Source organism: Castanea sativa, chromosome 1 (assembly GCF_040712315.1).
Source record: "Castanea sativa cultivar Marrone di Chiusa Pesio chromosome 1, ASM4071231v1".
Taxonomy (NCBI): domain Eukaryota; kingdom Viridiplantae; phylum Streptophyta; class Magnoliopsida; order Fagales; family Fagaceae; genus Castanea; species Castanea sativa.
The window spans coordinates 61,620,800-61,640,178 of NC_134013.1; the positions used below are offsets into that span (position 1 = coordinate 61,620,800).

At 32.9% G+C, this 19,379-nt stretch overlaps 1 protein-coding gene across 2 annotated transcripts; it reads right to left on the reverse strand.

Moving 5' to 3' along the window:
• Positions 1 to 2,692: 2,692 nt before the first annotated feature.
• Positions 2,693 to 9,626, reverse strand: LOC142618075 (aspartokinase 3, chloroplastic). Of its 2 annotated transcripts, none has more exons than XM_075791050.1 (14): positions 9,420 to 9,626; positions 8,671 to 9,267; positions 8,480 to 8,562; positions 8,342 to 8,382; positions 7,032 to 7,186; positions 6,698 to 6,847; positions 6,439 to 6,534; positions 5,898 to 6,014; positions 4,870 to 4,989; positions 4,698 to 4,790; positions 4,503 to 4,619; positions 4,087 to 4,203; positions 3,376 to 3,438; positions 2,693 to 3,064 (listed from the first exon to the last, which is right to left on the reverse strand). In XM_075791050.1, exons 2-14 carry the CDS (start codon positions 9,079 to 9,081, stop codon positions 2,987 to 2,989), a joined length of 1,641 nt encoding a protein of 546 aa, XP_075647165.1. In that variant the 5' UTR covers positions 9,082 to 9,267; positions 9,420 to 9,626; the 3' UTR covers positions 2,693 to 2,986. The 2 variants fall into 2 exon arrangements, with proteins under 2 accessions (XP_075647165.1, XP_075647159.1); XM_075791044.1 differs by having other exon boundaries at positions 4,497 to 4,619.
• Between the last annotated feature and the right edge of the window lie 9,753 nt (positions 9,627 to 19,379).

A 19,379-nucleotide genomic window follows, 5' to 3' on the forward strand; every position in this document is an offset into this window, starting at 1 on the left:
ATGGTAAATTGCAAATTACATCCTAAAGTTTGGGGTATTTGAATTTTACACCTTAAAATTTTAGAATTTAGATTTTACCCCTAAAGTTTTAAAGTATTTAGATTTTAGTAATGAAAAGACAACTGCCAACTTTAAATATGAAACTTCTAGCATCATAAAAAATGTCTTAAATGCATAATGCTCATACTTTATTAAATCATTCTTGCTACATATTATTGGCAAAAAATTTTTTTTTTTTTTTTTTGGTTTCTTGATCAGAAATTCAGAATGGTTAGTAGAAAAAAGTCAAAAGGAGAAAGAGATATGTTAGGAGGAGAATAGCAACAATGACGAATGATTGGGCTGGAGAGAAGCTTTATGTGCCATAGAAGTGTGGGATATGCCGAAGGTCCTTTCTTTATCTATATTAGAGATATATTAGCCTACTTTATCTATATTAGCCATGCTTGCCTTGAATCCAAAGCTACAACAAGCATAAATAAATGGCCAAAATTCACTCCTATTGGGTCTTATATGACAAAATACTCTCGAACGTTCCCTGCAGTGGAAAATATGGTGAAAATATTACTGCTATATATTGGTGTTTCCAGAAAAGAAGTTACAAAGATTTTCCAGGTCGAATGCAACCTATTATTCAACGAAATCTTTAATCTACTATTAAAACTTAGACCTATTATGTACCCTACTTCTCCGAGGGCAACCACTTTACAATTTGGAAGATGTATACCCTTCCTAGACCATTTAGCAGTAAAAAAAACATTTACTTATCTTCAATCTAGAAAATTGTTAATAGTTTTAGTTGAAGATGACTAACCTTTCAAGTCTAGAAACTCATTGAGTACCTGCCGTCTCTGAATATTCAGTTGATTTATCTTGGAAGTTAAGGTAGTAAGTTCATCTGTTCATGGGACAAGAAAATTTATGGGCATTAACATGAAGTGTAGTTTGAGAGATGGTAAAATTTTCACATGCATCTGCAGGTGCACACACTGGAATACATCTGCGTACATGAAAAGAAAGGATTTAATATTAATCGTTGAGATTGCACTTTCCAAATCATCATCTTTGTTGCCAAAAATATTCACTTGTCTTATAAAGTTTGCTGATTTCAAGTTAATGGATGGTCCTTCAGATGGTGGGTTTCTTATATATCACAACTGATTTGACCCAGCTACAAGTAAAATGTGCCTTTAGTCCTAGTAAGGAATAAATTGTTTCAGCAAGGTTCTGAACAGAGTTTCTTGAGTCTCTAATTTATTTTCCTAGGCTGTAATGTATTATAGAAAGTTAGTTTTCACTCTTCACGTTCTGTCCTCTTGTCAATTCTGTAACTGAACATTGCATAAATCAAGTAAATTAATTTATGATACTGTAAATAAATGTGATACATCAAATGATCAAATCATTCATATTATCGTCACTAATTATTCTGATAATTTTCCACCAAGAAATTTTTGTGGCCTTGTGATAAAGGCAGTGGCTTGGATGGTCTTATAACATGACTTTGTACAACTACAACAAACTTTTGAAGACGTAATTGCATTATTTAAAATTTTTTTTCTTTTTAAATTTTAATTCTAGCTACACTTGGATAGATGTCAAATTGAGTATACCAGTATTAGTATATATGCACTTGCAGCATGTGTTGTGTTTGAGTATACCAGTATTAGTATATATGATGCACCTGCAGCATGTGTTGTGTTTTATCCATAATTTTATGGGCTGGGTCAAATTTTCTGTTAAGCATTACTCCGGCTATTTATCAGTTTTTTATATTAATCTCTCCCACAGTGTGGATTAACATTCCTGAATCCTAATTCCTATAGCTCTTTCTTAATTAGTTATATATATTTTTTGTTTAATGAGAACACGTCATTAAATAAGTACCTAGAAAGAACACATACATGATATCGATAATAAAAAATAAAAACACTGAGCCCTTTTATAATAATGTTGGTTCGGCATATTAATGTCTGTCTTTCACTTTGATAACAAATTGAGCCCTTTTATAAAGTCATTCGATGTTGAAATTTTCCAAGGGGAAGAAAAGAAAGTGTGATCAAATTGTGCTTAAGAACAGACCAATCGTTTTGAGGTAGCGTTAACTTGTTATAACTAATTTTGTGTGTGTGTGCATATATATACACACCTGTGAATAGTTTACTAGCATTTGCTGCTTTCTGCATAGATCTTAATAGTATAATGTAAAAATGCATGATCATTATATTAGTACATCTTTAGCTTCTTTAAGAAAATATTATGATGCAACAACATTTGGAAGTTCTAGTTCCCATTCTGAAAAAGGATGAGATCTTGCTTAAACTAGTAAGTTTCCTCTACATTCCTGCTTTCTTCGCATATGTTTGGGGTCAATATAAAGTTACATTGGAAAGATACTCTTTGGGGAATTTTCGGATTCTTGATTAAATTGTGCATCACATGTGCATAATATTAGTTTTTTTTTTTATTAAAAAAAAAAAAGTTGGTTGGTTTCAGAGTACAGTTGACATGGTAAGCTAAAGTCTAATTTAATGTGGGTGCTCTAACTAGGGAAATTAGAGCACTGACATCCGGATTTGAATCACTGTTAAGAAAATATTAAAACAAGGAGAAAGGGAAGTGGATATTGAACCCACAACTTCAACCTCAATCCCATATGAGAGAAGTATTAGTTCAGCTATAGTTCATTATCTAGAGTCATAAATGATGATTAGCTATAAGCTTGAAACTTAAATATTAATACATTGTTCAAGAAAGAAGGCTACAATGCCAGATCTTTAATTGGATAAGAAAAGGGGAAGCAACTTCCTTCCCCAAGCTTGGGTATAGAGATAATATTGAGAAATATTATGGTAAATGATTAACAGTGAGAAAATCACTACTACTACTACTACTACTACTACTACATGAACAAACGACACCAATGTGGAGGAGATAATGTTGGATCTTAACCATTCTTAACATTCCACTTCTATCGTAGAGAAGATCACTCAAAGAAAGCTGAGTGGAGAGCCCTCACACATTGCTCTGCTTCATTGTCGTTTACAACCAACGAAATATTAACCTGGCCAGCAGAAAAAAAAAACAAAACAGTGAGGCAGATACAGATGTAAACAAATTGAGTTATGGTTTCAAACTTTATCTAACCTGTAATAATGATGTTCAAAGACAGAGGGAAAGAAAAAAAAAATTATAGGTGCACTGGATTACGATAGTTTTATAAAGAAAAATCTGTCAGTTCCAAACAGAGGTGGCCTGTCTGTCAGGGTGCTAAGAAACTGAAGCTTAATTCTGATGCTGAAATATGAAACACCCTAAAATAACATATATGCAAAAAGAAATAAATAAATAAAAAAACTGTTGTGTAGGAGAGACCTTAGATGCACCCTGTGAGATCATCTGAACATTGACTCCATTTGTTCGCAGAACACTAAATGCCTGCCATAATACACACCCAGTAAGTTAGTAACGTAAAATCAATGTGACAAGAGACAGCTAGAAAAGGGCTAAGCCTTGCAGGATATCAGTGCTATGAAGGCCAATGACTATTCCTTGTTTAATCATTTGCAATTATGTGTATGTATACTGACTACTGAACATGTGTGTTAAATAAAGCTACATAAATGACCAATGAGATCAACAGAAATATAGAAAGAAAATGCCATGGAAAGACAATGGCTTCATATGAAAATTTTCCTCCACTGAATTAATATTTATTTTTTCAAAAGATAAACTTAATGGAGAAACTTTGACAAAATTGAACATAGGAACTTGTAAGATTTTTTAGGTAAATAAATATAGAAACTTGTTATAATTTCCATTCTTCCTCAAAGCTTATTCCAATCATGTCCAGAAGTTTCCACTATTTACAAAGCATTCAACTTCTTGTAAGAATTCAGTGGAAAAAGTATATGAGAAAAACTCTCAAAGAGATTTATATTCCACAAATTTATGGACAGAAGGTAATCCATAAAATCTCTTACAACAGTTAGAGAAAAACAACTCAACAATTGCAATCACCTTAAGAAGTTTCTACAACAATTCAAGAGATATTCTCTAACTAAATCTGCAAAATGTATACAGCACCTTCTCTAGGATCAGTGATGACCTCTGAACATTCCCAATGAGAGAAATGATTGACCTGTGCTGAAGAAGGTTCACAACAGCAACTTTCTCAAGTTCCTCCACAACATGGTCAAGTTCCTGCTCAAAAAATAATAGTACGAGATGAGATAAAAATAAAATAAATAAAATGCAGTTGCAAAAAAAATAAAAATATATATATATATATATATACACAACTGCTCTGTAGAATAAAATACTAATGGTATATTTAGTACGGTAGGCATGCTCTATGGAGCAGATACAGTAATTGACTTTATGCAAGCAAGAAATGACTTGCAGGAACACCACAAAATGCCTGGAATTGAAAGCATGTGCTAATTTCAATCGTAAATTTAAACAAAAAATTGTACACATGGAACAAGATATCATACGCTTGCCTGTTGAATCAGCTCTCTGCTCCAAAGCTTTGATGGATCCAATGTCAAGGAAATACTAACTTCACTAGTAGCTACAACATCAACTGATATGCCCAAATCTTCAAATATTGAGAATACCTGCATGGACATAAACCATGCAAAAATGAGTTTTGAGTCAACAAAAGGCCAAAAAGCACCCAATCATTAGCTTCTCACCTTAGCAAGGAAGCCATATTGACCAAGCATTCTTGTGCTAACAATATCCAACATAGTTATATTCCGTTTCAAAACAATGCTAGTTAGTACTGCCTGCAATATTGGAGAAAGAAATTTTAACGCTAGTTGGAATCTTCTATACAACATGTAATAACACTCAATTGCTACAAACCTTACTCATATCTCTTGCCCTGGTTATAAGAGTACCTGGAGCTTCAGGGTTGTAAGAGTTTTTAACCCTAACAGGAATATCACCTTCTCTAGCAGGTCTCATGGACTGCGGATGCAAGACCTACAAAAAGGGGGGAGGAGAGGGAAGCTGACAGTCTAAATATCATGTTTATCTTTGCCATAAAGTTTCTGATTTTCTGATTATCTTTAGATGTCCAATAAACACTATACTACTTCACAACACTACTGAATGAATGCACCCAGCTTGATCTATTAACAACTTAGCTAGAGTGCAAATTTGATAAGATACAGAAGATGAAGTTAAAAACTTTAGGTTGTTCAAAGTCCCTCAAGCAATTGGAGCAAAGAAATTAAAAAATAACCTGATGCTACACGAACACTAAACATGCTGTGAAACAAGAAACCAAAACTTTTCAGATCTCATTTAAGTTTAAGAGCATGCAATATCCAATTTAACTAGTTGAATAGGGTCAAAACCATGAAATAACATGTAAAACACAGGAAGTCAACTCTTTTGCACCCATGATTGGACTCTTGTCAGGTTAGAGTAAAAAAAATTGCCATCTTTAAGTTAGAATAAGATGCATAGATAATCCCCCCAAAAAATAAGTATGTAAAAAATTGCTGAGTAATTAATATATCATCAACATGACAAAAGCCCAATGTGTTATTGCTTTAATGGCACCTTATAAGATTAAGGTGAAAGTTTGGGTCATGGATTCAAGACCTTATTGGTACTACTTATAAGTTACCAATATATATATTGGTATCAACCTTGTGTTTGCAGAACCGACATCGGGTTATTTGAAGGGGAATTCAGCAATCCAACCCCTCGAAAAAAGTGAAAAACAAACCCAACTCCCGCATATTTTCTTTTGGAAAAAATAAAAATAAAGCCACAACCACCACTCCAGACTAATTTTGGCCTGTTAGGAGCCAAATGAGAAAAGCCAGAAACGACGCAGATTCCGCAGCTTAAATAGGTTAGAGGTTATGAGATAATCTTACCTGAGCACCAAAATATGCAAGTTCTGCAGCCTCATCAAATGTCAAATATGGTACAGGTTCTGCCCGTGGATATATGTTAGGATCGCATGTTAAAACACCATCAACATCCTTCCAAACCTGTAAAGAATTGAAATACAACTTATTTAAATAGAAGAAAATAAGAAATTATGCAAATGCAAATACCAGAATCCCATTCAAATTTTACAAAGAAGTTGTTAAAATATGACTGTTTTATGTGCTTCAGAAAAAAGATAATAGCCTATATGCATTTATTTTCAGTGCTATCTATATATCCTTTGCATGCTTTTGTTATAAAGGTTGGTGTCCAGGCAGCATTTGCAACTCTTTTATATATTTATATATTTTTTTTTTTATTATTTTTTTAATATGCAATGCCAGAAAAGAACCTTATTCCTTCCCCAGTTCCACTCCACCCCCCATCCATTTAAGATCTGAAGCCAAGGCCTTGAGGCTCATCACTTATGCATATGCAAATCCCTTGAAATTTTTTTACTTGTAAACCTTAAATATCTGCACTGACCTGTATCTCTCGCAATCCCAATGCTTTACCAATGGCTGTGGCCGTCAAATCGCTACCACCCCTACCCAATGTAGTAACTGCACATGACCTCCAGCCCTACAATCAGGATTTTTTTTTTTTTTTTTTTTGATAAGTACAATCAGGAATATAAAAATTATAGCACTATTGTAAATCGTCATGGGAAACTCATTTTTTTAGTGGTGCTAACACCCCCAAGTTCTTCAAATAAGATTTTCAAAGCAGTTAGCGAGTAGAAGACCTTTCCAAGGAAGCCAGTAACAATTGGTATAGCAGGATCAAAATCCCAATCACCAAGTAACCTCTTTGCAACAGCAGGATAGGTCGCTTCCAAAATGTCCGCGTTTGTGAAGTCATCTGTGGTTATAATACCAACCTCAAAGGCATCATACTGCCACAAAATAAAAAGTATATAAATTACTCTAACCAAGAATGGTTTTACAAAGGTACTCAAAATCACAAATCAAAGTCTGACCATTCTCTTCAAAAAAGACTTATTAAGTTCATGTACCAGTCATTAGAGAATAATAACTTGCTAATGCATTGAGAAAATAAGTAGACAGGAAACTACATACTTGGCGAGCTTTAACACCAATTTTATTCAGATATGCTGCGAATATCCTAGTTGACATGCACTCCCCAAAGGAAACTAAATAATCTTTCGTCCGAAGAGTCAACTCTTTCATCATAGCAATTCCCTTCAGAAGCTGCTCCAATTCCTCTAAGTGTGCTGATTTTATTTTTCAGACAGCATCAGATCAGTATGGAGACAAATAAGAACAATCAACCATCATCTGAATCCAACAAATGTACTAAGGATACTGCTGGTACAAGTACTTTAATCTACTTTGACAATAAATCTAAAACTTTCATTGTATAAAAAATGAAACACGTAATATGAAGAGTAATTAGAGAACTGGACCAATCTTAAGCTACTCACTAGAAATATTCAAACACAAATGTTGTGCTTTAAAGTTTAAAGGTTGTTCAAGTACATATGAGGTTCTTTGTCTAGGTATTATGGTTCACATTGGGGTTCCAAAGCTTGAGAAATAAACCAATCTTTGTCAAGCTGCTCACTAGAAATAAACCAATCCTTAGTCTTATATATTTTGGGGTCGGCTATCAATCCTCACTAGATTAGTTAGGGTCAGTCGCATGTATTTTTTTCCATCATTCTATTCTATTCAAGATCATACTCTCTCATATAATTCCTTAATTGACAACTAACCAAGTTTGCCTTAATTTTTAATGTCTTTTTTTTTTTTTTGTTGAAGCAGCTTACGAAGCAAGCTACTCTCAGAACAGACACTAGCAGAATTTGCCAAATCCATATAATTTACACGTACTTTCCTTTATATGCACCAGTTCTAAAATAAACTTCTTAGTTAAACACAACTCTTCTAGACATATTCAGATTTAGCTGCATATTGACATCAAAAAAGGACAGCTGAATATTTTTGATGATGAGGAACCCCAGAGACTGTCCAGAGCATCATGTCTTTTTATCCAGTTAAACCCCAGACCCATGTAATGCGCCCACATCACAGGGATCAGGTAAGTCATTGACTTTGCCAATAAGACGTGGCCCCTAGAAATTGCTTGCACGCAAGGGGATTCAAACCTTAGAATTGGAGGGAGAATACCACCAATCCCAAGGCCATGACCACTTGAGCCAACCCGGTTAAGCACTTAAGATACAGCATATCAACATCATAACCATTAAAAAGGACGTAATTATAGAGTAACATAACCAAACGGAAACAGCCTTATGAAGAAGCAAAACGCAAGGATACATAAAACAAATCTTCACCATCATATGACTAGAGGCATTACACATAACCCGATTTACATATCACAATATGACTCTAAGGAAGTAACTCACGTGTGACGGTAGACTTGTCTATTCCAAGCTCTTTCACGGTCCTGAATAAGATAAAACGGTGAAACAACACATTTAACATATGATTTTACATTTTCACAATACATGGTATTAATAGCAAGAAAACTCAGCCATTCTTGCCTGAGATGCAGTTCTTTTATAAAGCTCAACTCATCAATACTCGACGCATTAGTAACACCGCAACTAACAGCCTTTTCTCCGGCCTAACAAGAGACAAACGAAAATTTCGATTACCAAAAAAAGAACCTTCAACACAAAAGAAAACATAACAAGAACACTAAAAAATGCATATATCATAATGAATTTTATACCAATAAAAGTTTGTTAGTTGTCTTTCCCATCGCCGAGAGCACGATTACCGGCCTCTCATTGGGGAAGCTGAGTATAAGCTCAGCAACCTCTCTCATTCTCTCTGCAGAGGCCACGGATGAGCCTCCGAATTTCATGACGCACGTCAATTGACTCTCCGCTTCGCCGAAACTTTGATTCTTCGTTTCCTTCTTGTCAAGAACATCCACAACCCTTCCGTCGCAACTCACTCTCAAAACTCTACTCCTACAGCAACTTCTCACACTCGCATTCGAAAATTCGGCCACCGAAGCTACTGAACTAGCAAAATGAAGCCGCTGCGACCGTACAGGCAAGCAACACGAAGATCCTCCTCCTCGCAATGAAACAGGACAAAGCGTTTTAACTCCGCTAAATTGCAAACCAGCCGCCATGCTTAATTAGCTCAAAACTGAGTTTTAATCTAGCAAAATTTGTAGCGAAATGAGGCTAATGCGATGGATCTAAGTCTAACAGGTTGTTTCGACAAATAGGTACAAAATTCAAGCAAAGCTCAAAGATCTGAATCCACAGAACTAGAAATTTCAACAAAATTTTGCTTCAATCTTCAGTAGCTCGATCTGCAAATTCCAATGATCAATCAAAATCATTCAAAAACAAACAAATAAAATAAAAGTTCAATAATATAAGATTAAACGGCACTGTATATTTCAATTTCAATGAAAGAAAATGCAACCAGAGAAAAAAAAAATTTGATGATTAGATCAAGTACCTGGAGACCGAGCTACGAAGAGAGAAATGCAAGAGTCGGTTCAAAACGCAGAGCTTCGAAAAAGAGAAAATGCAGAACTTTGAGTGCAGAAAAACTTTGAAGCTCTGAAGTGAATGAATGCGAGAAAATGCGACTCAGAAGAAAAACCCGGCGGCGCGGCCTCTCTTCAACATAAAAGACCGTTTGAATGCCAAAACGTGGTGTTGTGTTGTTTTCTTTTTGGCGTTCTATATATATACTAGTATCTATAGTGCGCTTTTTTCTTTTTTCTTTTTTGTTTATTTGAGTTTTGGAGTCCCTTTTTTTACGATTCCAAATCTTCTGTCCCACTTTTCCTGCTCCATTCTATACTCTATCAATAAAAACTTGCCACGTATTGACCGCATTAATTAAATACTACCATTTATTGACTTATTAATGCTACTGTTATTAATTAATAGTATTATTTAATTAATGCGGTGAATACGTGGCAAATTTTTATTGATGGAGTATAGAGTGGAGCAGAAAAAGTGAGACAGAAGATTTGGACTCTTTTTTGACTACTACTAATTTGCTCGGTAAAACCCTCGCGAGGTTTCTGCTAAAACGGACGGTCCAGATTGAATCGTGTACATTGGCAAACTTGTAAATTGAGCATTGTCGTTGACACAATACCAGAAGCCGCGTCAGATTTGTCAGAACATAGATACTACTCTTTGCTAGTTTTAAAGGAAATTTCTTAGTTAATTCGGAGCATGCATGGAGGAAATGGTATTTCTTACTTTCACATTAATGGGGGACTTTAACATAAATTATATGAAGTATCATGTTAATGGGTGTATTTAAGGTAATGGTTAACAATTTATTTTAGAAAAATTTTGACATAATTTTTATGAAAATGGAAAAATCAGCCAAATTAAATATTAATTTTTTTTTCTTTTTCCATAAATTTTTTTTTCAAATGGATTGTTAGTCGTTACCTTCAAGGCATCTATTAGTATTTCCTTTTAATAAATTTGAGAGAAAGAATGTCATTTTTCTTGCTAAATACCTAAGAATTACTTATTTTAAAAAATGTTTTTATGAAAAAACGATAAAACAATTAATTTTGTTAATAGTAGTATTTAAAATTTTGAAAATAATGTAAAAAATTTCTTAATATGGTTTATTAACAATTTTCATATGAGCACCAATTAAGATGACCCAAATAATAATTTTTACCAAATTTTCCAAAGTGGTTGTTGTAACTTTCAAAAAAAAAATTTTTACCAAATTTCTCAAAGTGGTTGGTTGGGAAAAATATAATGGGGGATGAATAGCTCGGATAAGATTATTGGGCTATGGGCTGCGCCCGAGGACAAACAAATATTAGTAGAGGCAAGTAGGTCATCAGGTTGAGGACGAGAGCTGGTCAGGACAAGCAGGTGATGTTGTCCGAGGAGACAAACCTCCTCCGGAAACAAAGTGGAAGCCTGAAGTTCAATCACCCAACAAGTATGGGGAATGAGACAACCATGCTTGGAAGAAGGATAAGCTTTGGAGAGAGGAGAGTCAACAGGGAATTAAGAAATATCTGGGAATAAAACTGCTATCACCGCATTGAATGCTCTGCACCTAATCAACTAGCCGCATTAATGTGAAGATGATGCCTGAACAGTGGCTTCCGGCTTTAGAGCTACCCACCAAAGACTTCAAGAAGTTCTGATGAGACAAGTATTAAGGAGATTAGTTACTTGATCAACAGGTGGAAGGCTAAGATGAGTAGAGGGGAAGGAGTATAAAAGGGAAAGGATTCTCTTACAGAAGGGGGATCAGAGAAAAAGAAGAGAAAAAAACCTTGTATCCAGGAACTTGAATATTTGTATAAGTCTGAGAGATATATATAAGAACATACCATCATCGGATTTGACCAAGGAGTGTTTTTCTTTTCAACTTATTATTCTCGTTCATTCCAAGATTAAACTAACCCGTAGTGATTCTTATTGAACTCATTGAATGTTTAATATTGGACTCATTCTCTAACAAATTCATTGTTGTGGGCTGGTTGTGTCATTGTCACAACCTATTGGGCCGTGAACCAATTCACGTCCTTAAAATATAAATAAATGTTAAATTACTAATTTTCTTAAAACTTAAATTATTACGTGTGGATTTAAACTTGAGATTGAATTCATCTCCTGTTTTAATACCATGTTAAATTATTTATTCTTTCAAAAATTTTAAACTATTAAAAAAATGATAAATTTAATCATAGTTCTAATAATAAATAATCATATTCATATAAATCTATCATAATTTGTTTTTACTATTTATAGTAGATCATTTTAACATATAGTGGCATTTGTTATGTCCTTGGACCTTTTCAAACTATTTGAATTGAACGCAATATTCAAGTTTCACATATTTTTTAGACAAAAAAATTTATATTTACACATGTAAGTTCAATCCTAAAATGTGAGTCAAATTCTAAATTAATTTACTTTTTTGTATTTAACAAATTTCTAAGCATATTAAATTATTCATTTTGTAATTTGCTATCGTAATTTTTTGAGTAAGTTATTTTTCAAACCTTAGAGTTTTATGATCTATTATGATAAAAATTAAAGCATTCCAATGAAATAAAGAGGTATTTCATATGATTTTAGTTTTGTTGTTTTTATCTCTAAATAAAACAAGTGGGACTCCAAAATGTAAAACTTAATTTCAATCTAAGAAGTACTATATTGTCAATTAAGTTCTAATTTGAGAAACAAGTTATTCGCAGCCTACTCGTTCAACTGGGTTCCCATGGTCACGGTTTCTCATGGAAACCTATAAATAAATAAATATATATATATATTTATAGTATTTTACTATCTCTTTCATTGTTTAGTGAAATATTATTTACTTAATTTACATATATATATATATATATATATATATAGAGAGAGAGAGAGAGAGAGAGAGAGAGAGAGAGGTTCAAGTTACACCAGGTGCAACTCTAAGTGATATTACACTCTTTCTCAACAACAAAAAAAAAGAAATATTACACCACTTAATAACTTATTTATAATTGCGAATTTTGACAAGTCTACTGTTAGATTACATTATATTCATATACTCTCAATGCTTGCAAAATTTTATGATGATCAAATGTCAATAATCATATTGTCAATTAATTGTTTAAATTCAAAGTTTTGTAATTTAAAATAATACATATAAGATGAGTTTCTGGAATTATATATTCATAGTAAAGGAAATCAGCTAGAGGAAAGCATAATGAAGAGATATTAAGATAGAATGGAGGGCAAAATGAATGCTTGGAGTTATATATCTGTAACACTTGGGGTCCGTTTGGTTGGAAGAGTGGAAAAGTGGAAGGATGGAAAATTATGGGAGGATGGAAAAGTGGGAGGATAGAAAATATTTAGTTTTCCCTCTTGTGTGTTTGGTTGGAAGGGTGGAAAAGTGGGATGGTGGAAAACTCTTTTGTTTGGTTGGAGAGAAAAAGGAAATGATGAAAAATGTAATTTATATAAATGAACTATTATACCCTTGTTACATAATATGTAAGAAATAGATTTATTTGTACTCATTAAATAATATAAAATTTACCACATCATACATATAAATTTATATTTATATTTTTATTATTATAATGTAAAGATTACAATAATGTACGTATAAATTTAATTAGCCAAAAGATTTTGTAACCAGGTAAAACATGGTCAGCAAATTTACACTATTCAGCCCAAAAAAAGTGGTCAGCACATAACATGTGTAATAGGAAAATCATTGAATACACTGCCAAACTCCTGTTCCATCTCTTTTTTAGATAGAACAATGAGGTATTTCATATACTGAGTAACATATTAGACAAGTAGGAGAACAACAATTGATACGTACACTGATCAAGGCCTTTAAAACAAGAAAATTTATCCTTTGTAGACAAAAGAAAGTGATAAGGATGAGAAGAGGAAGTCATCAGGTCATGAATAAAGTGAGGGGTTGGTGAGGCGTATGTGAGAGAGTATTTGTGTAAAATGAATTTCTGCACTTTTCCCTCCTCATTTTTCTCCTAATTTGGGAGGATAAAAAAAATGGGCATAGGAGAGAAAATTTTCTCCCCTATTTTTTGTCTCTTCTATTTTTCTTCCTCAACCAAACAGTTGAAAACAATATTTTACACCCTATTTTTCTCTCCTTATTTTCTATCCTCCCTAATTTCACCACACCAAAACACCCTCCTGAAGTTTTTGACTTGAAGATTCTACTGAGCAAATGGTTTGTGTTTCTTGGAATGGGTGTTCTTAAAAGGCTGATCTCCCTCGCGTGTTTTTTCTATTAGAACTTTTTTTACTTTAGGTTGTGAGTGTAATTGCATGCATGTACTGCTTCACAGTGAGTTTTTCTTGTTGGTCTGTATTGTAATTGGAACTGTACTGTGCAGCTTTGCTTCATAATTATTGTATATATTTCTTGGTAGGGCCTTCCACCTTTTACTTGTGCATCCAAAATCACTGAACCCAATATATTCATCGAGTCATTGTCGTCCATTAGGCTCTTTGTTTCAAGCTTTTTTTTAAAAGTATGTAGTTTATTATTCACAAGAAGGTGTGACACCACTACAAAAAAAGAAAAAAGAAAATAACTATCTCGGATTTTTTTGAAAAGGGTATATATACATATATGCACCGACCAATATAGGAAGGGATTGTCGGATTGAAAACATTGCTTTTTAGATGCATTATTGGTCACTCTCCATTATCATGCTCAAAGTTTGTCTACTTGTCGATTTCATTTACCAAATATGAGTGGCCAAACAATGGATTACTTATTAGGATATGGCCCATATTCTCATATAGTGTAAACTGTAACCATAGATTCCAGATTCTTGTAGGTTTTCATTTGGCCTATTCTATGTTTGGCTCGATCGACTCTTTTCACAGACGTCAGTGACCATAAACTTAATTATTGGCGCAATGATAAGGAAGGGTGGCACATGACAACCTATATATAGGTGGTGCACTGCTCGGGTTTTTGTATAAAGTTCAGAGTTGAATCCGATGTGGACCTTTATATGTCGCTGCGGTGCGTCGCGCGCGTAGGCACCCATTTACTCAGTGCGCGCCACATGGTGAGTGTGTGTGTTTGGGACTACCTTATCAGTTAGATTTTTATTATTTAGTTTTTATGTACAGTTTTTCATAACCTTATTTTTTCTTTTTCTTTTTTTCTTTTTCAAAATACAAGTATATTTTAACAATCTTTCAGCAAAAGATTTTCAACAAAAAATAAAATATAAGATGTTCCCAAAAAGAGAGACTGATGTTGCTTGGACTACTGTTGAGAAGTTGTTTCACCCATTCACTTTATTTACCAGTTTTTCTCGACATCATTATTTCATATTCACTTTTTATGTTTTAACTTCTAAATGCATATATCACATTTTCATGTTTTAAAATGTGCATAGCAGCTCATGTAACTTGAATATTGTGTAAAGAGAATACATACAAAATAAAATGACTACTATTATTTTACTAAATCCTACTTTACTATCATACTCATTATTTAATAGTCACTTTTCACGTTTTAAATGTGTGCATCATCTTTTTGTCGCTTAAAATGTATGTATCAACACGTGTAATTATTGTGTGGAAAAGTGTGTAAAATGAGTGTGAGAGAATATTTACCACATTCTTTTACCTCTTAAATACATCACCTTCATAATTGTTTTTACCATTACTTGTTTTTGTTGTTTTTGTTATTATTTGTATTTTAGCATATTGTCCATCCGTAATCAATATAAGTTTTAGCAAAAAGTTTTCAACAAAAAGTTAAATAAGTTGTTCCCGAAAAGAAAGACTAATGTTGCTTGAACTACTGTTGAGAAGTTGTTTCACCCAATCAGATTATCTACCAGTTTTTCTCGACATCATTATTTTATATCCACTTTTCATGTTTTAAACGAATATATCACATTTTCATGTTTTAAAATGTGTATAGCAGCTCATGTAGCGTGAATTTTGTGCAAAGAGAATACATACAAAATAAAATGGCTACTATTATTTTACTAAATCCTATTTTACTATCATACTCATTATTTCAAAGTCACTTTTCGTGTTTTAAATGTGTACATCATCTTTTTGTCTTTTAAAATGTATATATATATCTCACTACTACACATCCTTGGTGCGATGATCACTTTACAAATATAAGTACTTGTGAGGTGTAAGTGGCAAGGCTGGGGTTCAAGTTTTCAAAAGGGAGTTTTACACATATATACACTTAAATTAGACCATTATCTTGTATAAAAAAAATGTATGTATATACATACATACACACACACACATATATCAATGCATGCAACTGCCATTATTGTGTGAAAAAGTATGTAAAATGAGTTTGAGAGAATATTTACCACTTTCATAATTGTTATTATTGTTACTTATTTTTGTTGTTTTTGTCATTATTTGTATCTTAGCATATTGTCCATCCGTAATCAATATTAATGTCAATAATTTTTTTTAATTGTAATAAACTAGATGATATGCCAAAATCTTGTAACTCAATTGGTTGGCACCTCTTAACACACTTTCAACAAGAAGTTTTCAACAAGAAGTTAAATAAGTTGCTCCCAAATGGAGAGTCTTGTGTTGCTTGGACTACTGTTGAGAAGTTGTTTCACCCAATTAGTTTATCTACCAATTTTTCTCGACATCATTATTTTATATCCACTTTTCATGTTTTAAACGCAGATATCATATCTTCATGTTTTAAAATGTGTATAGCAGCTCATGTAACATGAATATTTTGTAAAAAGAATACATACAAAATAAAATTACTACTGTTAGTTTACCAAGTCCTACTTTACTCTTGTACTCATTATCTTATAGTTACTTTTCGTGTTTCAAATGTGTACATCATCGTTTTGTCTTTTAAAATGTATATATCAATGCGTGTAACTGTCATTATTGTGTGAAAAAATGTGTAAAATGAGTGTGAGAGAATATTTACCACCTTCTTTTACCTCATAAATACACCACCTTCTTAATTGTTATTACTATTACTTAGGGCTCGTTTGGTAAGAGATTTTTAGTAACATTATTTAAATTTTGTAGAAATACTTATGGGTAAAAAAATTGTGTAGAATACATGTTGTGTTATTTAAACAATAATTTTTGTTATTTAAACACAATTACCAAATGGGACCTTATTTTTGTTGTTTTTGTCATTATTTGTATTTTAGCATATCGTCCGTCCATAATCAATATTAATGTCAATAATTTTATTTTTTTAATTATAATAAACTAGATGATACGCCAAAAGCTTGTAGTTCAATTGATTGGCATCTCTTAACGCACTTTCAACAAAAAGTCAAATAAGTTGCTCCCAAATGAAGAGATTGGTGTTGCTTGGACTACTGTTGAGAAGTTGTTTCACCCATTCAGTTTATCTACTAGTTTTTCTCGATATCATTATTTTATATCCACTTTTCATGTTTTAAATGCAAATATCATATCTTCGTGTTTTAAAATGTGTATAGCAACTCATGTAATGCAAATATTCTGTAAAGAGAATACATACAATATTAAATGACTACTATTAGTTTATCACCTTAGTGTGAGAGAATATTTATCACCTTCTTTTACCTCGTAAATACACCACCTTCTTAATTGTTATTACTATTACTTTTCTTTTGTAGTTTTTGTCATTATTTGTATTTTAGAATATCGTCCATTGCAATCAAAATTAATGTCAATAATTTTATTTTAAAATTTTAATAAACTAGATAATATGTCAAAAGCTTGTAGCTCAATTAGAGCATTCACATTAGCCTCACCAATTTAATATTTCAGTAAAAATTTATCTAAACTCAACTGAAACAAGCATGCATCAGCCTCACTAAATTAACTAAGGCTCTGTTTGGGTGTTTATAAGGGAATGAAATGGAATGATCATTAAAGGAATGAAATGAATTTAATAGAGAAAGGAATAGAATAGAATGGAATTTAAAAATCTTGTTTGGATGTTATAAAATAAAATAATGGAATGGAATATAAGTAACATTGTTTGGAAGTGACATTGGAAGGAATGGAATAAAATTATTTTATAATAACATTACTATTATACCCCTCATTTTAAAGAACATAAAAAATGATTATTTTATAATAACATTACTATTATACCCCTCATTTTAAAGAACATAAAAAATGATTCTAGTTTATGGAAAAAGAAAATTTTATTGTAACTAAAAATCAAGTTATGTATATTTCTATATTTTAAAGCAATTCACGCATCACATATTCATTTACAACAAAATAAACATTTTCTAAAAGTGCAAAATATATATATATATATCTTAAAAAAAAAAAAAACTCATGTAATGAGTCTTGACAAAACAAAACAAAATAACAAAATAGAGCAAAGCTAAAGTTGGCCAGAAAATCCCACTCTACCCATATAAAAGACTACACACAAAGCAATATAAAAGACAATATATATCACTCTTCATGGCAGAATCCTTATGGCTAGAAAAGACAAAGTAAGACTTGGAAAACCAACCTAATAATCGTAGTAAATATAAAAGACTAGTAGACAAAGAAAAAGAAAAAGAAAAAGAAAGACTTGTGTGCAGTAACTAAAAATTGCAAAGAACAGCAGACAAATAAAAAGAAAGACTAGTAGACAATAGGTGTCTCACCGAAAATTTGATGAACAGCAGCAGCTTCGCTTTGCAGAGAACGGGCAATAACAACGGGAGCAGTAGAGTGCAAGAATGATAGCTTTTTTTTTTTCTTTTTTCTTTTTTCTTTTTTCTTTTTTACGATTGATTGAGAAAAAAAAGTTGTCGTGATGTGTAAAAAGTACTGATATTAAAAGGGTACCTTAGAAGTTTTAACAAAAAATTCATTAAATCTAAATTCATTTCCTCCCATTTCTAGGGATGGCAATGAGGCGGGGCGGGGGCTTAAGGATGGGGTCTTTATCCCCGCCCCATATGGTTTTGTCTTGCCCCATATCCGCCCCACCCCGCATGTCGGGGGAAACTTTCTCACCCCATCCCCGCCCCTTGGGGCCCCGCGAAGACCTGTCCCACCCCGTAAAACTCTACTTTTTGTTAATTTGCCCTACAACTAGTACAATTTTTTTAATGAAACTTATTTCATTAATAAAAGTATACTTGAAATTACAACTAAATTTATCCCATCAAATCAAATCAATTTTTAGAAAAAATTGAATAATGTATCCAAGTGTTTAACAAGACAATCATAAAAATTAAAAAAAAAAATCTCATAGTATAACACATAACAAAATAAAAGCAAATAACCACATTGGATAGAATAAAATAAGCTAACATTAATATGGTTGTTTAAATAGTAGGGTTTTAAGGTATGAAAAATTTACAATTATAATCTTTAGCAACACGGGACGAGGCGGGGACGGGACGGGACGGGGACTGGAGGGGCGGGGTAGGGTGGGGTGGGTCTAAAAAGTATAAACCCATCCCCGCCCCGCCCCATGGTACGAGGCTAAAATCTTGCCCCATCCCTGCCCCACCACCTTTGCAGAGCGAGAAAAACCCGTGCGGGGCGAAGCGGGGAGGGGCGGGGAAAAATTGCCATCCCTACCCATTCCTCCTAATTTTAGGGAGAACAAAAATTTGAGATTTTAGAGAAATGGAGAAATGGGTGTTCCCTTCTAACTATTCTATTCTCTCACACTTAAACTCCCAAACAAATTAATGGACCTTCTAATCCCTACATTAAAACTCCCTAATAAGGGGAGGAAAGAATATTCTAAAAATATTCAGTTCATTCCATTCTCTCCTTCCAAACGAAGCCCTAAAATTTTTAAAGAGGATAGTCTCATCGCTACATGTAGTGAGCCTCTATTCTCACTACATTAAATTTCAATATTGATAAGGTATTGAGACTGATGTATGTGTATGAAAATGATAAATAACTAGACTGGCAAAAGTAGAGTTTTTTGAATTAGTTT